The sequence below is a fragment of the Sycon ciliatum genome, chromosome 3 (assembly GCF_964019385.1).
Source record: "Sycon ciliatum chromosome 3, ocSycCili1.1, whole genome shotgun sequence".
In the NCBI taxonomy this organism is placed as follows: domain Eukaryota; kingdom Metazoa; phylum Porifera; class Calcarea; order Leucosolenida; family Sycettidae; genus Sycon; species Sycon ciliatum.
The window spans coordinates 34,474,820-34,493,819 of NC_088645.1; the positions used below are offsets into that span (position 1 = coordinate 34,474,820).

Genomic DNA, 19,000 nt, shown 5'->3' on the forward strand with positions numbered 1-19,000 from the left:
CCACACACACAGACACACACGTGCACACACACATACACATACCCGCGCACACACACACACACACACACACATACACACACACACACACACACACACACACACACACACACACACACAAACATACATACATACATACTCAATCTGCAGACAGCATGCTGTTTCGTTCTTTGTGAACTCATCAGCGCAGCACAGAGGAAATGAGGCCGAACCTGACAGCAATGAAATAAAAATTTCCAATCAGACTCGAACGTACCTCGCCAGAGTGCTCAAACTGACAAATCAGTGAGCTCTGCGTAATGCAAACAGCAAAGGCACTACCCCACATGAGAGTGCTCAACTACTGTAAGACATGTTATTATAACGAGTCGCAAATTTAAGGATTGTCCAAAATTCATACGTTAACGAGAAGATATGTTAACGATCTTGCAGTATTCTGCCATATCCACACACAGCATAGATTAAGCAGTACGGCCTCAACGAATCTTAAATAATATTATAACGAAGAAATGTCATCCGTTAAAACGTTAGATTTGCTTCCTCGTTATACAATGTCATGTCTTACAGTGCGAAAATACTCAATCTGCGGGCAACATGCTGTTTCGTTCTTTGTGAACTCATCAGCGCAGCACAGAGGAAATGAGGCCGAACCTGACAGCAATGAAAATAAAAATTTCCAATCAGGCTCAAACGTACCTTGCCAGAGTGCTCAAACTGACAAATCAGTGAGCTCTGCGTAATGCTAACAGCAAAGGCACTACCCCACATGAGAGTGCTCAACTACTACAAGAGCAGGAGTGAAAATACTCTACATACATACATACATACATACATACATACATACATACATACATACATACATACATACATACATACATACATACATACATACATACATACATACATACATGTACATGTATGTACATACATGCACGAGCGTGCGCACGTTCGCTTGCTCAAATTTGTCAGCTGGAGCTGGATCTGCTGGTGCCGGTGCAGGTGGGGCCTACGGACACTTGCAGAACGTATGAGCACGTATTTCACTTCATGATGATGCCTCGAATCAACACATTCAAAGCCCAGACCTGAGGATCCAATGGTGCACAAGCACCGACTTAGGAAAAGCATAGTGCAGACTCATAATTAGTATGGTAGGAAAGTTGTGTCTACTTCGAAGCATGATTGATGTCGCAAAGATCTAAAGAAGAGAGTGAGAGAAGGAGAGAGGCAGAGAGAGAGATAGAGAGACAGAGACAGAGACAGAGAGAGACAGAGAGACAGAGAGACAGAGACAGAGACAGATAGAGAGAAGTGAAATTTACAAGGTTCGACATCCCCTGGCAGAGCATTTCACCCAAAAAATATTTTCGCAGGCAAGAGAGTCTGAGGGCCGGTCCAAAGTTACCAATAGTATTTTCCAAACGAAAGGTTTCCGTTTGGGGGTGGGTGGTTTCAGGAGTTCCGTTTTGAATTTTTTTCGAATGTATGTATACTCGGCCACCCAGGTTCCTCACCTATACGGTTATTTGGTTGACACAGATGTGTGAGATTAACGAGGACTGGCTGCAATTTAATCCCTGCACTTCTTTATCTTAAGGTGGCAGACTACCCAAAAATTCGCTGAAAAATCGAATTTGTAAATTCATATTGAGTGCTACGTCAGTTGAAAGAGCATGAATAGCTGCAAATTCTCGGAAAATTGTGTCCCGATCTGACCGGCCGTTCAAGAGTTATGGCCGAAAATGTGCCCTTGCAAGGAAAGATTTTTTTGTTGCACGCTGTCATTTGTTGGCAGCACTGTATTTGAATGTGAGCAGACCGTGCGCAACTTGTCGTATCATGGAAACACGTGAAAGTGTGCAGAATTTTGCTCCAAGTCCAAAACATCAGGTTTTTGAGCCACGTATTGGGCTGCACGGCGGCGGGCTTTGCCCGCCGCCGTGCAGCAGGACTTTTGCCAGCACCCTCGTGATGTTGCAGATATGTGGCTTGATTATTGTACATGTAGTTGACGTTGATTTAGTGACTTTGGCAAGTTTGAGTCGTGTCAAGAAGTCAGCTAGGATTCAGTACTAGGCAGTAGTGAAACGTGAGTGGCAGTCTTTGCCGGTTTCTGAGGGTATCCTGGATTTGGTGTGCAGCGCTGTGGAAATGGCTTGCTGTGGAGGTCCCAGCACTGGATGTTGTATCAAAGGTACGACCTCGTAGCACGTGCTAAATCTAAAAGAATTCAAAAATTGACTTGGGTCTGTGGGAGTGTGTGAGAGAACGCCCACTCGTTCCGTTGTGACAGATTCCAGGGCCTCGTTGAGGGGCCCTACCCCATCACCCATGGCTGCTTCTGGACTTGTTCTAGGTTTGAGTCCCACGCACGAACAGAATGAGCACGAAAATGTGAAAAAATTGTAAATGCATTTGTTTGGCTCCTGGGTGGCTCGCACACAGTGGCACTATGCCGGAAATTTGAGTTTTTCCGGCCTGGAAAGCCTGTCAGTGAGGCGCAAGAACTTGTAAATCATGTCCTGAGGGCCAGCATAGTGGCAGGAGTGTGTGGTCAAAATTTCACTCAAATCCATTGAGAAACACCAAAGTTACGGTCAATTGAATGCCATATGAAATTTATGGGTAGGCTGCCCCCTTAAGGATGGTATTGACTTGGACAAATTTATGATATTCCACTCTTCGACTGTCACAATGCAACAGTCGACTGCTGATGAGAGTGTTTGCACTCTTCATTTCAATACTATGTTTTAGCTTTTTCTTTCTCACCATTTTCTTTGGAAGCCTGCTTTCTTCTTATTCTGAAATAGAAGAACCAATCACAAATGTTCAATTCTGGATAACTGCTTTATGTGGATGATTTCACTCATGGTACTTTTCTCCATGCTTTGTTTAGCAATCGCTTCCACTGCCGCTCCATCTGCCACAAGTTCTACTATATGTAAGTGTTTTGAATACGAATACTCTGCAAACTGGATAAAATGTTAAAATGTTATAAAACTTACTTGTGCCAATGCTGGTCACAAAGGTGAGAATTCTCAATGAAGCAATGAGAAACACACTTGAGCGGTGCAGAGAGAAGTGTGCTCTACACACATGTCATGGCAGCACAGTCCCTTTCACTACAGAGCAGTTATAGTGTGTGTATGTGTGTACGTGCGTGTATGTGTGAGCGCGTGCGCATGCTTGTCTGTGTGCATGTCTATGCGTGCATGTGTGCGCGAGAGTGGTCGAGAGTGCGTTTGCATGTGTTCCAGGGTTTTGTGTGTGTGTTTCCGTACTCTGTACCTGTTAGTTGTCGATGTCGGTTTTTCAACTCTGCTGCTTGTCTTTGATCTAAACACGCAAACACCATCTCCCTGCTGCAAACGTTGGGGCTTGGCCTATCCTCAGGATGAAGCCATAAAACTAAGCCCTGCGCTGGCTTGCAGCAAAGAGGATCGATATGTTATACTCTAGGAGCAGGTGCCTAGCCAGTCATCCAGGATTGGGCACTGAAGAGACCATGAGACGAACTAGCCTGTCAGTGATTTGCTCCTGTTGACATCCCTCTTGTTGTCCCAGCTCCAAGATGCCCCTGCTAGACGGTTTGCAAGCCCAACTTGCAAGTACATGTAGGCATGGAGTACTCAATATCGGATCCATGAATGTTTATGGTGGGTGGAGGGTCCAAGCTGCCGGGGTTGGCATAATTGTCAGGAGGACCCAAAATTTATCAAATTTTCTGTACACAGATGGTACATTTGAAGACGAATACTGCTGCTCTACAGAAGACGCACTCGTTTTGAAGCGTGACATATCAGGTTGATGAATTGGTCATTGTTGTATCTGGCCACTCTGTGCCTGTGGAGTGAAAGAGCTGGTTTAGAGGTGAATTAGGTTTTCGACTGGGATTTGAAATGGTCGGTAGCAAAAGAAAGTGGAAATCTCTAGTGACAGCTTTGTTCCTGAAATTCCACAGCAAGGAAATAGGGAAACAAATCATGTTAGGGCGTTGTGTGTAAGGTCTCGCAATGCAAACATTTGTACACTTTCCTGTTTTCACTGACAGAGCTGGCAGTGGTCGTGGTTTGCCAGGTGACCGAAGTAGAGTACAGGGTCCTTGGGGTTTGAATGCATCTCCTCCTCGACCGTCAACAGTCGACTGCTGTTGAGCACTGTTGCATTCTTCATTTCAACATTACTTTCTTACTTTCATCTTCACAATTTTTCCAGGAAAATGTTTGCTTGCAATTCTGAAAGGCACTGTAGACGAACCGATCGTAAATTCCCGAACTCTGGATAACTGCTTTGTGTTGATGATATCACTCTCGATCCTTTTCTCCGTGCTTTGTTTAGCAATCGCTTCCATCACCGGTCCACTTTCCAACAGTTCTGCCAGAGGTAAGTGCTATTGAGTATTCTGCAACCCGGATAGAATGTCAAACTGTTCTAAAACTTACCAATGCTGGTCCCAATGGTAAGAATTCTCAATGAAGCAATGAGAAACACACTTGAGCAGCGAGGAGAGAAGCTGGCCGTACATACGTGTTGTGGCAGCACAGTTGCACAGTATAGTGTGTGTATGTGCGTGTGATGGCGCTGGTACCATACGTAGGTGCGACAGGAGACAGACTCCCCACCTAATCCGTGATGGAAGAACGAACTTGAGCCCGAATTAGTTCACGAATCCCATTTGGATCCAAGATGGCCGTGCGGCTCGGTGAGCACCTCACTCATGTTCACGGCGATACCGGCTGAGTCATTTTCTGAAGCAGGGGCGTCACACACGGCACGACCAGTCCGTCCATGGTCATACCCCTTCTTTTTATCCAGGATAGTCCGCCCACAGCGACGTCCATGGTCGTACCACTTCTTTTTATCCAGGATAGTCCACCCAGAGCGACGTCCATGGTCGTACCACTTCTTTTTATCCAGGATAGTCCGCCCAGAGCGACTGTGGAGCGCTAAAACGTGCCCTGTTGAGCGGAAAATCCGATTTTTCCTGAGCGGAGAAATCCCCCAGCCCCCAGTTTGACCACTGCACACTGCCCTGGGAAGCCTCTGTGACTGGTGAAGGGTTGTGCCCAGATCTTCGCACTCCATGTCATCTAGCAATCTCTGACGCAGAACAGATTTGGGTTCCAGTAGCCAGCAGACCGCACTTTTCCAGCTCTGCCCGCAGTTCTGCAACCTGCATCCGATGTACATTTGACAACATTGCTTTAGGCCGAAACTACGACACCAACAGTGCGGGCTAAAAACTATCAAAACGGCAGGAGATTTTCGAAAATCTGATTCTAGCACAAGCTAAAAGTCGCCAATTATTCGAATTCGCAGTGAAGCCAACAGCAAGAAAGAAAGAGAAAGCAAGCAGTCGTGCACAGGACGATACAATTTCGGTCGGAAGGACGATGGAAGATATGTGTGACGTCAGGCTAAGCGTGCGCAAAGCTATGCGCTGGCACGTGAGTGCAGTGCGGCAAAGCATTCAAGTTGCGGTGCATGGCACATGCAAACATGGCAGTGCGATAGGCGGATTCAGTTACACACTAACTACATTACTGCGACAGTTAACGTTGTGCCCGTATGAAACTGGCGTGAACTAGCCATCAAAATTTCACAATTTTGATTTTGTTTTAAGCTGACCACAAGTCACAAGTCATCATGGTGCAAATCCCGGCAAAAACGAACAGATATGCACATAGTGACGGCAGCCGAAAACGTCTGGAAGTTTCAAGATTTACAGACTTACCGAGACTGCATACGTTTAGCCTGGTGCCACGTTACACCTTTGTGGGCATTGCGTGTGTTGATATGCCTGGGGACGAGGTTACTGTGTGTAAACTGTACCGTTCCCCCCTATTCTCAACCCCTTTCCCATCCCAATTGGAAAGAAGGGCATGAACCATATCATGTATTGCACCAAGGATGACTAGCTGAAGTGACGTTCAGTTGCTTTATCAATAGTGCTAAACGATGGAAACGATGCGAACAGTTAATTAATGGAAAAAATAAAATACAATGTACATGTAGTTAAGGATAGAACGAGGGAAAATGATTCGGACTAGTTTTCATATCATACCATATCATGTGTTTAACATTACATGGTCAATCCTCGGTGCGTGCGATAACTTCGACAGCGGTGGGTATGTGACGCTGCTCACAGATGTAGCCGTTTGCTTTACTAATAGGGACCGGCAGATTCTGCTCGAAAAGCAGTGAAATTGGCAGAACCATACAAACCTTATGGCGGACAATTTTTCGAATTCTGCTCCATTTCTTTATCTACATACCAAACATGCATGAAACTTACCAGAAAAAGTACCGAATTCTGCCAATTTTTCTGCCGGCATAATCCACCGGTGCCTATTTACTAAGCACGACATTTCATTTTCTTGTCTCTGCTGCAGATGGTACTCCGAAACTGGCGAGTGTTCACAGCACTGGTCTGTTGCCCACGCTGATCTTGATGGCGGTAATTTTATTCTGAAGGCATGTCTGTTTTACAAGGCAAGGCAACGGCAGCCATCAGATAAAAGTTGGAACGACAACCGAATGTTGGCAACTCTCAGATACATGGAGATGGATAGATAGAAATATGTACTTAGCTATCACTCTCTTAGTATAGACTCCCATTGATTACCGCTATATTTAAGCAGTCAAATATTCCTGCATCCTCCACTCCTTAGCGCTATGACTGTGCTCGCCTCTACTCACTTCTGTAGTGCCAATGTCTCAATGCTCCGCTATTATAGTTTGCGATTGAGCCAGTTTCATTTCATCATTATTTTCACTCTCTGATGAAGCCCGAAGGGCGACAATTTTGAGATTTCATTTCTTTTGAATAAAAATTGCAGCGTCAACGACCTTTGTGTAGTCATGGTGACTGATCATAATATTTTTTTGACTCTTTATAGTAGAGAGGTTCCGCGTAACGTAATTACGTTACTAAAAACGTAGTCGATCTACGGAAAGTCTTACGTAAACTGCATGCGCATCTGGGTTCCGCCATACGGAGTTTTCAAATCACGTAGCTGCCCTCGGCAACTCCGAATGCGGCAGTGTACGACCAGATCGACATGGGGAGAGAGTCATAAATTTGTACCCCAGTCCACTTACGGACCAGCTACGTTATCAGAGCCGTTTCTACGCTCTCTCCGATGACAACTTTCCGTAAGTGGAGTGCAAACTCGCGAATTCACGGGTTTTCCCGCCCACTAACGTAAAGTTGCTCAACTTTACGTAGTGCGGAACCTATTCTATTAATTAAATTTTAACTGCTTGTGGGTTGCGCAGTTGAACGGTGCCTAGTGCATGGTCACTGTACGTTGCCCGGCGGGTTGTGCAACAATAGAGAGGTTAATTTGCACGTGTTTTGCCTTTTTTCAAAACGCAGTGCAAATCTCACGTTACGTGTGACTTTTAGAGGTTAAAAGTTACTTGTGCGAAGTGACGTGAAATTTTACCTGGTAGTGGTAGGATTCGGCTTTAGTTTCGCACAAATATCAAATCCTCCAACTAACTCGATAAAACTACGGAAACTCGCACAAATTCGATCGGGATAACAAAGCGAAACTTCCAAAAACCCACGTCACGAGCTTACGTGCAGGGCAGTCAACTCACTTAAAACACGTCAAATTTTACGTGAGTTTTTTTTTAATTTTGACGCAAAAGTTCACGGACGGAAGAATTTTACGTGAAACGTAACCTCTCTAATGGCACAATCCGAGCAGCATGCTGTAGCCCATGGTCGTATGAGTAGGTCCATGTCACGGTTTGAAGCCATACAGAATTGACCCTTTATAGGCTATACTGTAACCAGATCTTGTAAGGCCGCATGTAAACCAAGTGCAATCATGCTGTGATGGGCCACTTGCCAGTCATGACTTGCTGATTTTGTACTGTGAGTGCATTTTTGTTACAAGGAACTTCGGCTATAAAGAACTTATTCCCCTGCACAATAGTGTTCGTTCTATCACGAGGACGGTGAAGACGCGAGGACGCCAGAATCAGCTTGTCGCCAAGTGTAACACCAAGATAAAATCATTCATTCAGCATTCTTTTAAAATCTTCAGTCTGTCATTCTTCACTGATGAGACTTTATAATGGAAGACACAGTACTGAAAGGAGAAATTATGGATGTCATTATCTACAACTTGGAGTCATGTTGTTGGTGTGATTTGGTTAGTGGGAGAGTGCATCTGATGGAGGTGGGATTATCTCATTGATAAACAGGCCGAAATGTCTGTGGCTGACTTCCTTTTTAGTACAATCTTTTCTTTAGCCTCGTTGGAACAGCTAACTTCCATATTTTCTTTAGTTCGAGGTAGGAGTAAAAAGTTATTCGAAAAGTAGTAGATGAACTATGTATTGTGTGTGGTAGCAGGTGGGCAACATCAGGCAAAGATGAAGCAGGTTACAAAGAATGAGGTGAGAAAGGTATTTAATAGACAGTAACTCATGTCACCAGGTGTACGACCATTGAACAGAGTCATCTGGAGTAATCTGGTCTGACATGGCAAACACAATTCTGCAGTATGCTACTAGAGTATAGTGACGTTTCACGTGTTGTACTGTATGTCATGTGTCATGCGTGTTTTGAACAGGCAGAGCTGAGGAATGGCATGGATCATTCTGACTGCAGTTCTGTTTGTTGTTGAAGAACTACATGTTCCAAAAAAAATTCACGGTTCGCGTGAGACTCGGCTGGAAGCCGAGTTTTCCGCATCCGCTGTGGGAACGCCACCACCCTCTAGGATCAAAGGCGCAGATGCAGCGCCTAAACGGTGGGAGGTGAGCAGATCAGACCCACCACCAAGTGGTCAAAGACCGTAATCCCATCCCGTGTAGCTTAGACCCTTCTTATTTTACTCATGCAGAGCTGTCTATACAGTTGAGCCCCTTTGTACATAAGGCTAACCTACACCTGGTACCATTATAGTCTATTCATTCTTGGACGGCCGACTGTACTGTCTATAGCCAGGTGTTCCATAGCTGAACCCCCCTTGGGAGGCAACCCAACCCTTAGGCCTTGCCCTAGCTGCTGCGAGCTGGAGTCACGTGCATACCCATGGTGGATTGTACACTTCTAGTCCCCAGGTCGGCTGTCCAACCAGCCTACTACTAGTAGACTGGTTGGACAGCCGACCTCGGGACTAGAAGTGCTAGAAGTAGAAGCGCCGCGGCCATGGCTGACAGCACAAAACAAGAGAAATGATGATTGTATTGTGTGAACGGATCCCAACCACGCAGACAGTACAGACGGTATGCATGTTTGGAAGATAGGTACTGAAGTCCGTACATGTAGTGGTTGGGAGGTGTGGTGCATGGCCAATCAGTGTCAGTGTCTACTCGCTAGAGCCTCTTGCGAGTAGGCAAAATTAATTGCACATATCATGAAACAAATTCAAAATAAGAGTCCACTGATGTTGCTAAGTGCAGATCACCTGCTAGTCAGTCCCAGAGTGAGCTGCACCCCGGTGTTGAGACTGGCGGGATCACAGCCCTGCATGTCGACTGATGTTGCTCAGTGCAAATCACCTGCTAGGAAGTGAGACATAACTTCATCAAAAGCTCACGGAAGGGAGGGAGTCTATTGGTCCTACTCTCTAGCTAATGAATGGGAGTCTGTTGGCTCTGTTCTCCAGCTAATGAATGGGAGTCTGTTGGCTCTGTTCTCCAGCTAATGAACGGGAGTCTGCTGATACCATTCTCTAGCTAATGGATGGGAGTCTCATGCTCCTATCATGCAAGCTCACGGACAAAATACTGATTATAGTATATTGCTCCCGTTCTCTAGCTCAAGCCAGTCATTACGTTAACAGGAGGGTGGTGCGCGGGTTCTCTAGCGATAGAGTTTAGAAAAATAGATAAATGCACGCGTGCGACGTGACTGCATGCAGTTGCAGGACTGCCAGCACACTTGTCAACAATAATTACATACTGCGGGTCACGTGACACTCCCGTGTTAGCTAGACACAAAGTTTTTTATTACAATCAGCACACTCACAGGTATTAGCTACTGTAACAGTAAGCATACTAATTTACTAGCAGCTCCAGTCGACACAACACATCGAACTCACTCCTTCTGGACTAACCAAGAACTGAGGGGAAACCCTCGTCGTGGCCAGCCCTCATATTTCAGAATAAATGCAGGGAGTCATATTCGACTCCCTGCTGTGTTCAGAGTACGGTGTGGGAGGTAGAATAAGGATGTGTGTAGAGAAATAGTTGTCCATTATGCATGAATAATAATAAGTAATTCGGGGATCACCATTCAGAGCATGCAGAAAGAGTGTAAGTCATTATGTGATTGGAAGGCCAACGGGAATGGGGGAAGCAGTCTCTAAGCCCATTCCCGTCACAGCTACTGCTACTATTGCTGCTTTGAGAACGGCTTTATTCACAACATCAATCGGGCCAATCGCGTCAAACCATGAAGTAAGAGTCAAAGCAAAAAGACAACCCAAATTCGGAAATTTAATAGAACACTCAGTTTAAATGTAAGATTGAAAACAAAGGCTTCACAAGAAATCGTAACCTAATTAGATTGCCTACCAGCATGCATGCAAAGGCGAAGTCACGCCTCTGCTTATGTCAGAACTGTTGCTGCTTCTACTGCTGTATGGGCCTGACACTGCAAGGCTTGTGGCAACACTGCTGCTATAGACACTGATGCAGAACTGCGCGTTGCGCTACTGCTGTTCATGCTACTGTTTATACATGAACTAGTGTGTAAGTTAGTTAGTTGACCGTGTGGTCTGCGTTTGAGTTGGCTGTCTAATGTCTGCTGGCCAGTCACGACAGGTGCAATCTGCAAAATTTCCCCCTGGCGTCTCACTTGTCATTTATTGACAGGTGAGACGCCTGTGGGACGCCGGAGAAGATAAGACACACGCACACACACACACAATGCATTACTGCGCACAGCGCTGCAGAGTGCTGCAGTATAGAACAGCACAGTTACAGTCAGTAGCAAGGGAAAAAAAGAAACTACTCTCACACACTCATACAGTATGATAGTGGCTGCTGATATGGCAAGCAGGTGCAGTACTACTTCAAGTAGTAGTACAGGTTATGGTGTTGTTGTACATGTAGTAGCAAGAGCAAGGCTGCTGTGTGCTGGCCGGAGTTTGAATGAAATTATTTTATTCTTATTTTTCTTTTATTCCACGATGGCGTGGCGCCAATAAGGACGATTGATAAGTGTGATAGAACTGGTACTAGGCAGAAGCAGCTACAATTATTTATCAACTGACCGTCGACAGTGCCACTCACAGCAGAATACTGCAGGAGAATGTACTACAATCTGCACAGTACCAGCCATAGCTATAGATTAGACCTGTGTGCTGGTTTGTTTTAGTAATTCCTATCTGCACATCTGTTACACTCACGTCTCTCACTGCTAGTTTAGAGAAAGTCGCCGTCAACTGTAGCTGCGGCTGCTCAAGCAGCTGCGCGCTACCATGAACAGATCTTGCCCATCACCAAACCGGGGAAGAACTCAGACAACAGGGCAGCCAGCATGCTGGGTGTCTTCGCTGCCAAAGGCTGTCAGAGAGCTGCGGGATTCGCTATGTGCAATCTACACCAATGCCCGTACCCTGGTCGAGGACAGCAGCACAGAGGAGGTGAGAAGTTTGAACATTGATGAGATCTACGCAAACTTGCATGTCGTCTCACTTGAAGAGCTTAGTGCAAGAATGCAGCAGCTGAATGCTGACACACTAGGCAGCAGTGCTGGGATTGAGCAGCTCACACACTCCCTTGCTTCAGCTGCGAAGAAGCTGCGTAAAATAAAGCTGGCCAACATCCTCAAAGCAAAGAAGTCCATGAGACTAGCCCAGGGGAGGGAAACGTTCCGCACCATTGCCCTCTCTTGCGCTGGTGGGGGGAAGACGTTGCTGTTTATCAAGAAAGGTCCTTACGACTGGGCACTGGGTCGCATTTGGCAAGAGATGGCTCTGGTGTTCGCCCTTGAGCTCCGCTTACCGTCTGTGCGCCAGGCTACGTGTGCTGCTGAGCTTCTGGCCTTGAGGAGTCACGACATCATCTCGGATACTGATCAATCTGAGATCTGCGCATACGTGAAACTCCATCCAGAGAGAATCTGCATCATACTTGATGGATTGGACGAAACGAAACTGGACGAGTGCAGCCCTTATGTCCAGGATGTCATCGCCGGAAATCGCTTGCCTGGTGTTCGCCTCATCATAACGTCACGCCATTCCACGGAGGCTATGAATCTCATCCACAATCCCGAGGTTGTTTTCCACCGACGCGTCGAGCTCTTGGGTTTCGAGCAGAAGGAGTTAGAGAAGTACGTGCACAAGGTCCTCTCAGCTGAGAAAGCGTGCAGTCTCCTGGACAAGCTGAAGAGAAGTCCTCAACTGGCTGCAATCATGCGCACTCCACTGTACGCAACCAGCATATGCCAGCTCCACTCCAACCAGCGAGACATACCTGATACGCTAGGCCAGATCTTCAACTCCATGATACTCAATGTCATCCAACCAAAGACGGAGAAAGGCGTGAAGAAGACTGAACCATACGAGAAGTTGAACGATGTTCCTGATGGAATCCAGAAAAGCCTCCTTGAGCTCGCCAAGTTCGCTTTCCACATGCTCATCCGACGGAAGGTCGTCTTCACGGAGGCTGATTTCAGCATGTTTTCACTGCCATTGGCGGCTCATTCACTCGGTCTGCTCATTGCTTGTGATAAGGCACGATCACAGGCACACCCGCAATGGCGTTTTAGCCACCTGGCACTTCAGGAAGCTCTAGCATCTCACTACATCGCTAGCCGCAGTCCGAATGCAGCTGACGTCGCCTGGCTTGTGCGGCGCCTTGGAGCATTCACCGGCAGCCTCAACATGTTTTGGCGCTTACTGGTCACTGAGCTGAAAAGTGAGTCCGCCAATGCATTGATTGAAGCCATTCTCAATGCGCAGTCCATACCCTCCACTCAACCACACGACGACAGCAAGGACGTCACAGCAGCAGAAGGGCACAACGTCACCTGTTTTCTCTTCACAACGCACGACCATATCATGGAATGGGCCGACCACGTTTCCTCCTTTCTCTCACTGGACGAAGCAGAACATCTTGCAGATGAATTACTGGCGGGCAGGATTGACCTAGTGTCTGCTTCGAAAGTTGTCCGCCGCAAGATTGACCCAGCCGTCACCAAAATCACCTGCGAGGATTTCGTTCGTTCATTGCTAGCCATTTGGACGGATCGCGTCCCGAGTGCCAGTACGCAAATTCTGCACGACTGCCTGGCCAACGAGGCACAAGGGTCGGCCATTCAATGCTTCACCGTCACGCCCATGTCCAAGCTACCTCCAGTTCCTCTATCCGACGAAGCGGCTCAGCCAGCCGCAGCCCAGGACAACGTCAGTGCTGCAGAACGAAAGCAGCGAATCCTCTACGCGTTCCGGATCTTCGCCGAGCACGTCAACGCCAAGCAATGCAGCATCGAAAACATCCCCGGCATGCACGCCATCACCCAACAGCACGGAGTAGATTTCAAAGATGTTCCTCTTATGCCATCCGATTGCCAGGCCATCAACGCAGTCATGATTCACCACCACCAGTTCATCACCCGCATCGACCTGTCCAACTGTGGTATAGGTGATACAGGGTACGCATGCATGGCTGATGGCATGGCGCTTCTACACCATCTTTCACGCATCGACCTGCGATGGAACAACCTAACAGATCGTCACGCGGCCCATATTGCAGCATGTATCGCATCCAACACGTCAACACTGCGGCTACTCTACACCTCCATGAACCTCTTCAGCAGCAATGATTTGGCCACCGTCCACAGCAGCACTCACCTCTGTACGGGACTGCTGGCAGTAAGCCTTGGAGGTCAAGGATGCACCGATCCAGCAGTCAACCTTGACATCATCATCACAGTATGCAGCAGCTGCCCAGGTCTCCAGTGCGTCGGTCTCAATGACTTCGCACTGGATATCGCAGGTCTAACCCAGCTAGGGCCATTGTTAGGAGTACTGAGGCTGAGAATGCTGGGGTTGACCAAAGTTGGAATGAAGCAGAACTCCGCTAGGATCGTGAGTCGAATCCTTCAACAGCAACACCAGAGTTTGAAGTGGCTCTCATTCAGTCGCAATGAGCTAACTGGAGATTTCCTTGAAACCGTTCTTGGTGAACTAAGTCAATGCCCGGGTCTAGAGCAGCTGTACCTGAACGACGATTGCCTTTCGCCTGAAGCTCTGCCAGTGCTTGCGTCCCTGCTGCCCAGTCTGCCCAAGCTCTCCGTGCTCCAAGTGGCGAGGAATGATTTCCGAGATGCTGACGACGAAGCGAAGCTATTGGCCGCCGCTGCTGAGAGCTGCAGGTCTCTGAAGGAGCTGCGGATGCCTGAAATAGCTCTAGTGTCTCCACGGCTGGGTGAAGCCCTAAGTGCCATGGTCAGAGATGATCTGGACGTGCAGTTTTTGCGAGTTCCCTATTGCGACGAAGTGGAGGATGACGAAGAAGAAGACGATTACGACGATGAAGGAGATAGTGAGAGTGAGGAATGAGGAGGTGAGAAAATTGAAACAGACGAATTTGGGTCCTGACGAAGAAAGCTTCGTGTTGGTCTATGGCTTCCTCCCGGTATACAGTGCGTCTTTGTATGTCCTTTGGAGTGCACGTGTGTCCCTTTGCTTGCATGCGTGCTAGTGCTTCGGCGTGCTTTTATGTGCGTGTCCGTGTGTATACTTGAGCGCGAATGTGTATGCGGATGTTTGTGTTTCGCCTGGACATTTCTTCCTTCATTTTAAGTCAGTTCCAATACTCAAGGTGTTGACCTTTGACCTCTAGACATTGCACCCTGTAATGGAATGTTTTCGTTTTGTAATTTTTCCATTGTTTTGAACTGTTATTGGGAGAACTTTGATCGTTGAATTATTCGCTTCAGTTCAGACATGGGCGATTATTTCTTTGCATGTACTGTACATACTCGTGTACATTATGTGCCTGCTGCTATGTTTGTAGATTGTTATTTCATTTTGTTTAGTGTTTGTTGTACGGAGTGAGTAGAAATGAGAGAATAGAAAACACAGATGAAAATGATCATTGAGAATATTCATAGCATCATCACCTTGCCGCTCACATAGTATTTACTTGTGCATAGTTCAATGTCTTTGCTGGATGCACATTTCTTGGCACACCTTTGCATCTAGTGAATAGAATAATGTTGACATTTTTTTGGATTTCATTACTTTTGGAACCTCCAGTGAGATTTCACGCTGGTAAGAATTCTATGACCACCGTAGTGTTCTTCGAGTGCATGTGTGTGTCGTCCGTGAGTGCGTGTGTGTGTGTTTGTATGTGCATGTGTGTGTGTGTGTGTGCACGCGTGCGTGTGTATGTGCGTGTGCATGGTTGTCTGAAAACGTGTGTACTTGCATGTACCCACATATATCTTTATGCACAGTTGCACATGTGCGTTTGTATGATCACTCACAGGTATTCTCCGAGGTATGTGCACTGAAATGCTTGAGTGCGTTTGCACATGCCCACAGGTGAACATACAACTGTTTACACACGTTATTGACTTCACGTATCGTACTGGCGCGATTAGAGCCTTCTCTCGAATAGTGCCGCAGTCTCTAAGGCCACGCCGTTTTTTTCTCTATGTTTTGCGTCACCTTATGCGATGAAATCAATGAGGGCGAAAAAATAAAAAGCCACCCAAAAAAACAGTGTACGTGCATTGCATTTGTGTACAGTGAAGCTTAGACCCGGCACTGTTCATGTACATTGAACATTATCAATTCATACATGCATACATGAAGTGTATCCCCCGAGACAGTTTGCTGTTCAGCATTGGGTTGAGTACACGAGTGTATTCATTTCAATACAATTAATGTCGCCAAGTACGTTTGTCGCACATGCTATCGCTACTGATTGGTAACAACTGGCCAAACTGTGTCAGCATTATCAGCTGGGTGGGAAGCCACGCCTCTGCCATGCTTGTGGTCCAAACACAGGCGGCATGATGATTGTGTGACTTGCGGCCCAGCTTATTACACGCACATATGTATGTATGTTTTTATTTGAATTCGCAAGTACACACATGTACATGTACATGTATGCAACAGATGATGCCAACATAATTTTAAAAACAGTTACCATGTAACAATCATGTTCCGGTTTTTTTCTTTTGGGTTACATTTTTGTCCTTTTCTGGTTTTCTGGGTTTGCATTAAATTTGTATTGTAGGGTAAAACCTGTGACTAACGACCACACGGCCCTTGGGGCCAGAGAAAGTGGTCATTCGTGGCAGGTGGTCCTTAGCTTGAGGTTTGCCCCGCACAACCATGTATGAATGTGAGATCGTCCGTGCCTGGCAAAGTGGTCTGTAGTACCAGGCTGGTCGCTAGTCACGGTAGTCTGTAGTACCGGGCTGGTCGCTAGTCACGGTGGTCTTTAGTTACAGGGTTTACTGTATTTTCCAAAACAAAACAAAAAAGTTCCTTTATTTTTTTTTTAACTCCACCTGTGAAATACACCCGCGCGCGCGCGGGGGCGACACGAAACATAGATAAAAAAAACGGTGTGGCCTAAGAGCCAGTGAAAATTGAAGCCCTGTCATGGATAGTGCTCCTCACCCCCGTCGAGTTTGGAGCCAGTCACATGTGCAAGTTTAATGTTCTTTTGCTGATGTTCTTGTCCATGTCATTGCACTGGTCAACCTAAGCCTCTTTTACCGGCAAAAGAAACACAGTAAGTGAAAAATGCAATACTAATGCAACCCCTCAAAAAACCGAAAAGGACAAAATATAATTCATTTGCTGTGATATGATCAAGAGAAGTGTTGAGTTTCACCTCCTGTTATGGCAACACACGAATTGAGCCTTTTTTCAAATTCTTGGATTGGTGTTGGTGTTATGATGATTTTTTGTATCGAGATAGTGTGTCATATGTAAGCACATTTTCCTTTGCCCGTACAAGAGGCTTTTCATCAAGAGAGCTCAAACAATCCGCGGGAAATGGGACCGTGCGCAACATGTAGGTCCATTGACCACGACGGCCAGGTCATAGCACTGGTTCAAGAAGAAAATCGCAGTTCTTGTTGCTGTTAGCTTCTGTTGAGTCGGGATAGTTTAAAGTAAACGCTAGGCTCCGTTTTGCCTTGTGTTATGCCTTGTGTTATGCCTTGTGTTATGCCTTGTGTTATGCCTTGTGTTATGCCTTGTGTTATGCCTTGTGTTATGCCTTGTGTTATGCCTTGTGTTATGCCTTGTGTTATGCCTTGTGTTATGCCTTGTGTTATGCCTTGTGTTATGCCTTGTGTTATGCCTTGTGTTATGCCTTGTGTTATGCCTTGTGTTATGCCTTGTGTTATGCCTTGTGTTATGCCTTGTGTTATGCCTTGTGTTATGCCTTGTGTTATGCCTTGTGTTATGCCTTGTGTTATGCCTTGTGTTATGCCTTGTGTTATGCCTTGTGTTATGCCTTGTGTTATGCCTTGTGTTATGCCTTGTGTTATGCCTTGTGTTATGCCTTGTGTTATGCCTTGTGTTATGCCTTGTGTTATGCCTTGTGTTATGCCTTGTGTTATGCCTTGTGTTATGCCTTGTGTTATGCCTTGTGTTATGCCTTGTGTTATGCCTTGTGTTATGCCTTGTGTTATGCCTTGTGTTATGCCTTGTGTTATGCCTTGTGTTATGCCTTGTGTTATGCCTTGTGTTATGCCTTGTGTTATGCCTTGTGTTATGCCTTGTGTTATGCCTTGTGTTATGCCTTGTGTTATGCCTTGTGTTATGCCTTGTGTTATGCCTTGTGTTATGCCTTGTGTTATGCCTTGTGTTATGCCTTGTGTTATGCCTTGTGTTATGCCTTGTGTTATGCCTTGTGTTATGCCTTGTGTTATGCCTTGTGTTATGCCTTGTGTTATGCCTTGTGTTATGCCTTGTGGTATGCCTTGTGTTATGCCTTGTGTTATGCCTTGTGTTATGCCTTGTGTTATGCCTTGTGTTATGCCTTGTGTTATGCCTTGTGTTATGCCTTGTGTTATGCCTTGTGTTATGCCTTGTGTTATGCCTTGTGTTATGCCTTGTGTTATGCCTTGTGTTATGCCTTGTGTTATGCCTTGTGTTATGCCTTGTGTTATGCCTTGTGTTATGCCTTGTGTTATGCCTTGTGTTATGCCTTGTGTTATGCCTTGTGTTATGCCTTGTGTTATGCCTTGTGTTATGCCTTGTGTTATGCCTTGTGTTATGCCTTGTGTTATGCCTTGTGTTATGCCTTGTGTTATGCCTTGTGTTATGCCTTGTGTTATGCCTTGTGTTATGCCTTGTGTTATGCCTTGTGTTATGCCTTGTGTTATGCCTTGTGTTATGCCTTGTGTTATGCCTTGTGTTATGCCTTGTGTTATGCTGGATGACACAGATGTACAGTCAACTTTGCTTATAACGACACTCAACTGTGCATCAGAAAAGTGTCCTTATACCCGAAGTCTCATTATATATTATTATTATATAGTACAGTTGGATGGGACTTTGCTCTGGGCATGGAAATTTCTGTCGTTATTCGCGAATTTTCGTTATATCCGCAGTCGTTATTAGCGAAGTTGACTGTATAAGCATTGAAAAAACAGTGATCTCTCGTGAAAAGTGCTCTCTCTCTCTCTCTCTTGAATAGTGTCCCATTTGTAATGGACATTGAAAAGTTGTGCACCAGGAGCACTAATCGAGCGAGTCCGGTACCTGTTCTTACTGCTGGAGGATAGCAAAGAATTCTTGGAAATGCAATACTGCTAACGCTATAACGATAGTCTCTGCGAATTCTGAACAGAGTAAGAAGGAAATATACTGCGTCTTACCTCCTCCGTCATGGTCCGTTCCGATTAGGCTGTCGAAGTGCCGACATCACGCTGCCTGAAAGCTCGTACTCATAGTTACAAGGCCAAGTGGTGACAAACAAAAGGCGCGTCACCTGCACTTGTCGTTTTTCCAACGGTCTCGGCATCACTTTGACTGGAGCGATCTCGCACGCGTGC

The 19,000-nt window shown here is 46.1% G+C and overlaps 1 protein-coding gene across 1 annotated transcript in view; it reads left to right on the forward strand.

Annotated features, from left to right (window-relative positions):
* LOC135813022 (uncharacterized) overlaps positions 1 to 7,290 on the forward strand; it is an 11,704-nt gene extending 4,414 nt beyond the window's left edge. The window contains exons 4-7 of the mRNA XM_065326240.1: positions 2,894 to 2,938; positions 4,336 to 4,380; positions 6,390 to 6,454; positions 7,276 to 7,290. Of these exons, the coding sequence (XP_065182312.1) occupies positions 2,894 to 2,938; positions 4,336 to 4,380; positions 6,390 to 6,454; positions 7,276 to 7,290 (170 nt within the window). The remainder of the gene's footprint in view (positions 1 to 2,893; positions 2,939 to 4,335; positions 4,381 to 6,389; positions 6,455 to 7,275) is intronic.
* Positions 7,291 to 19,000: the final 11,710 nt, after the last annotated feature.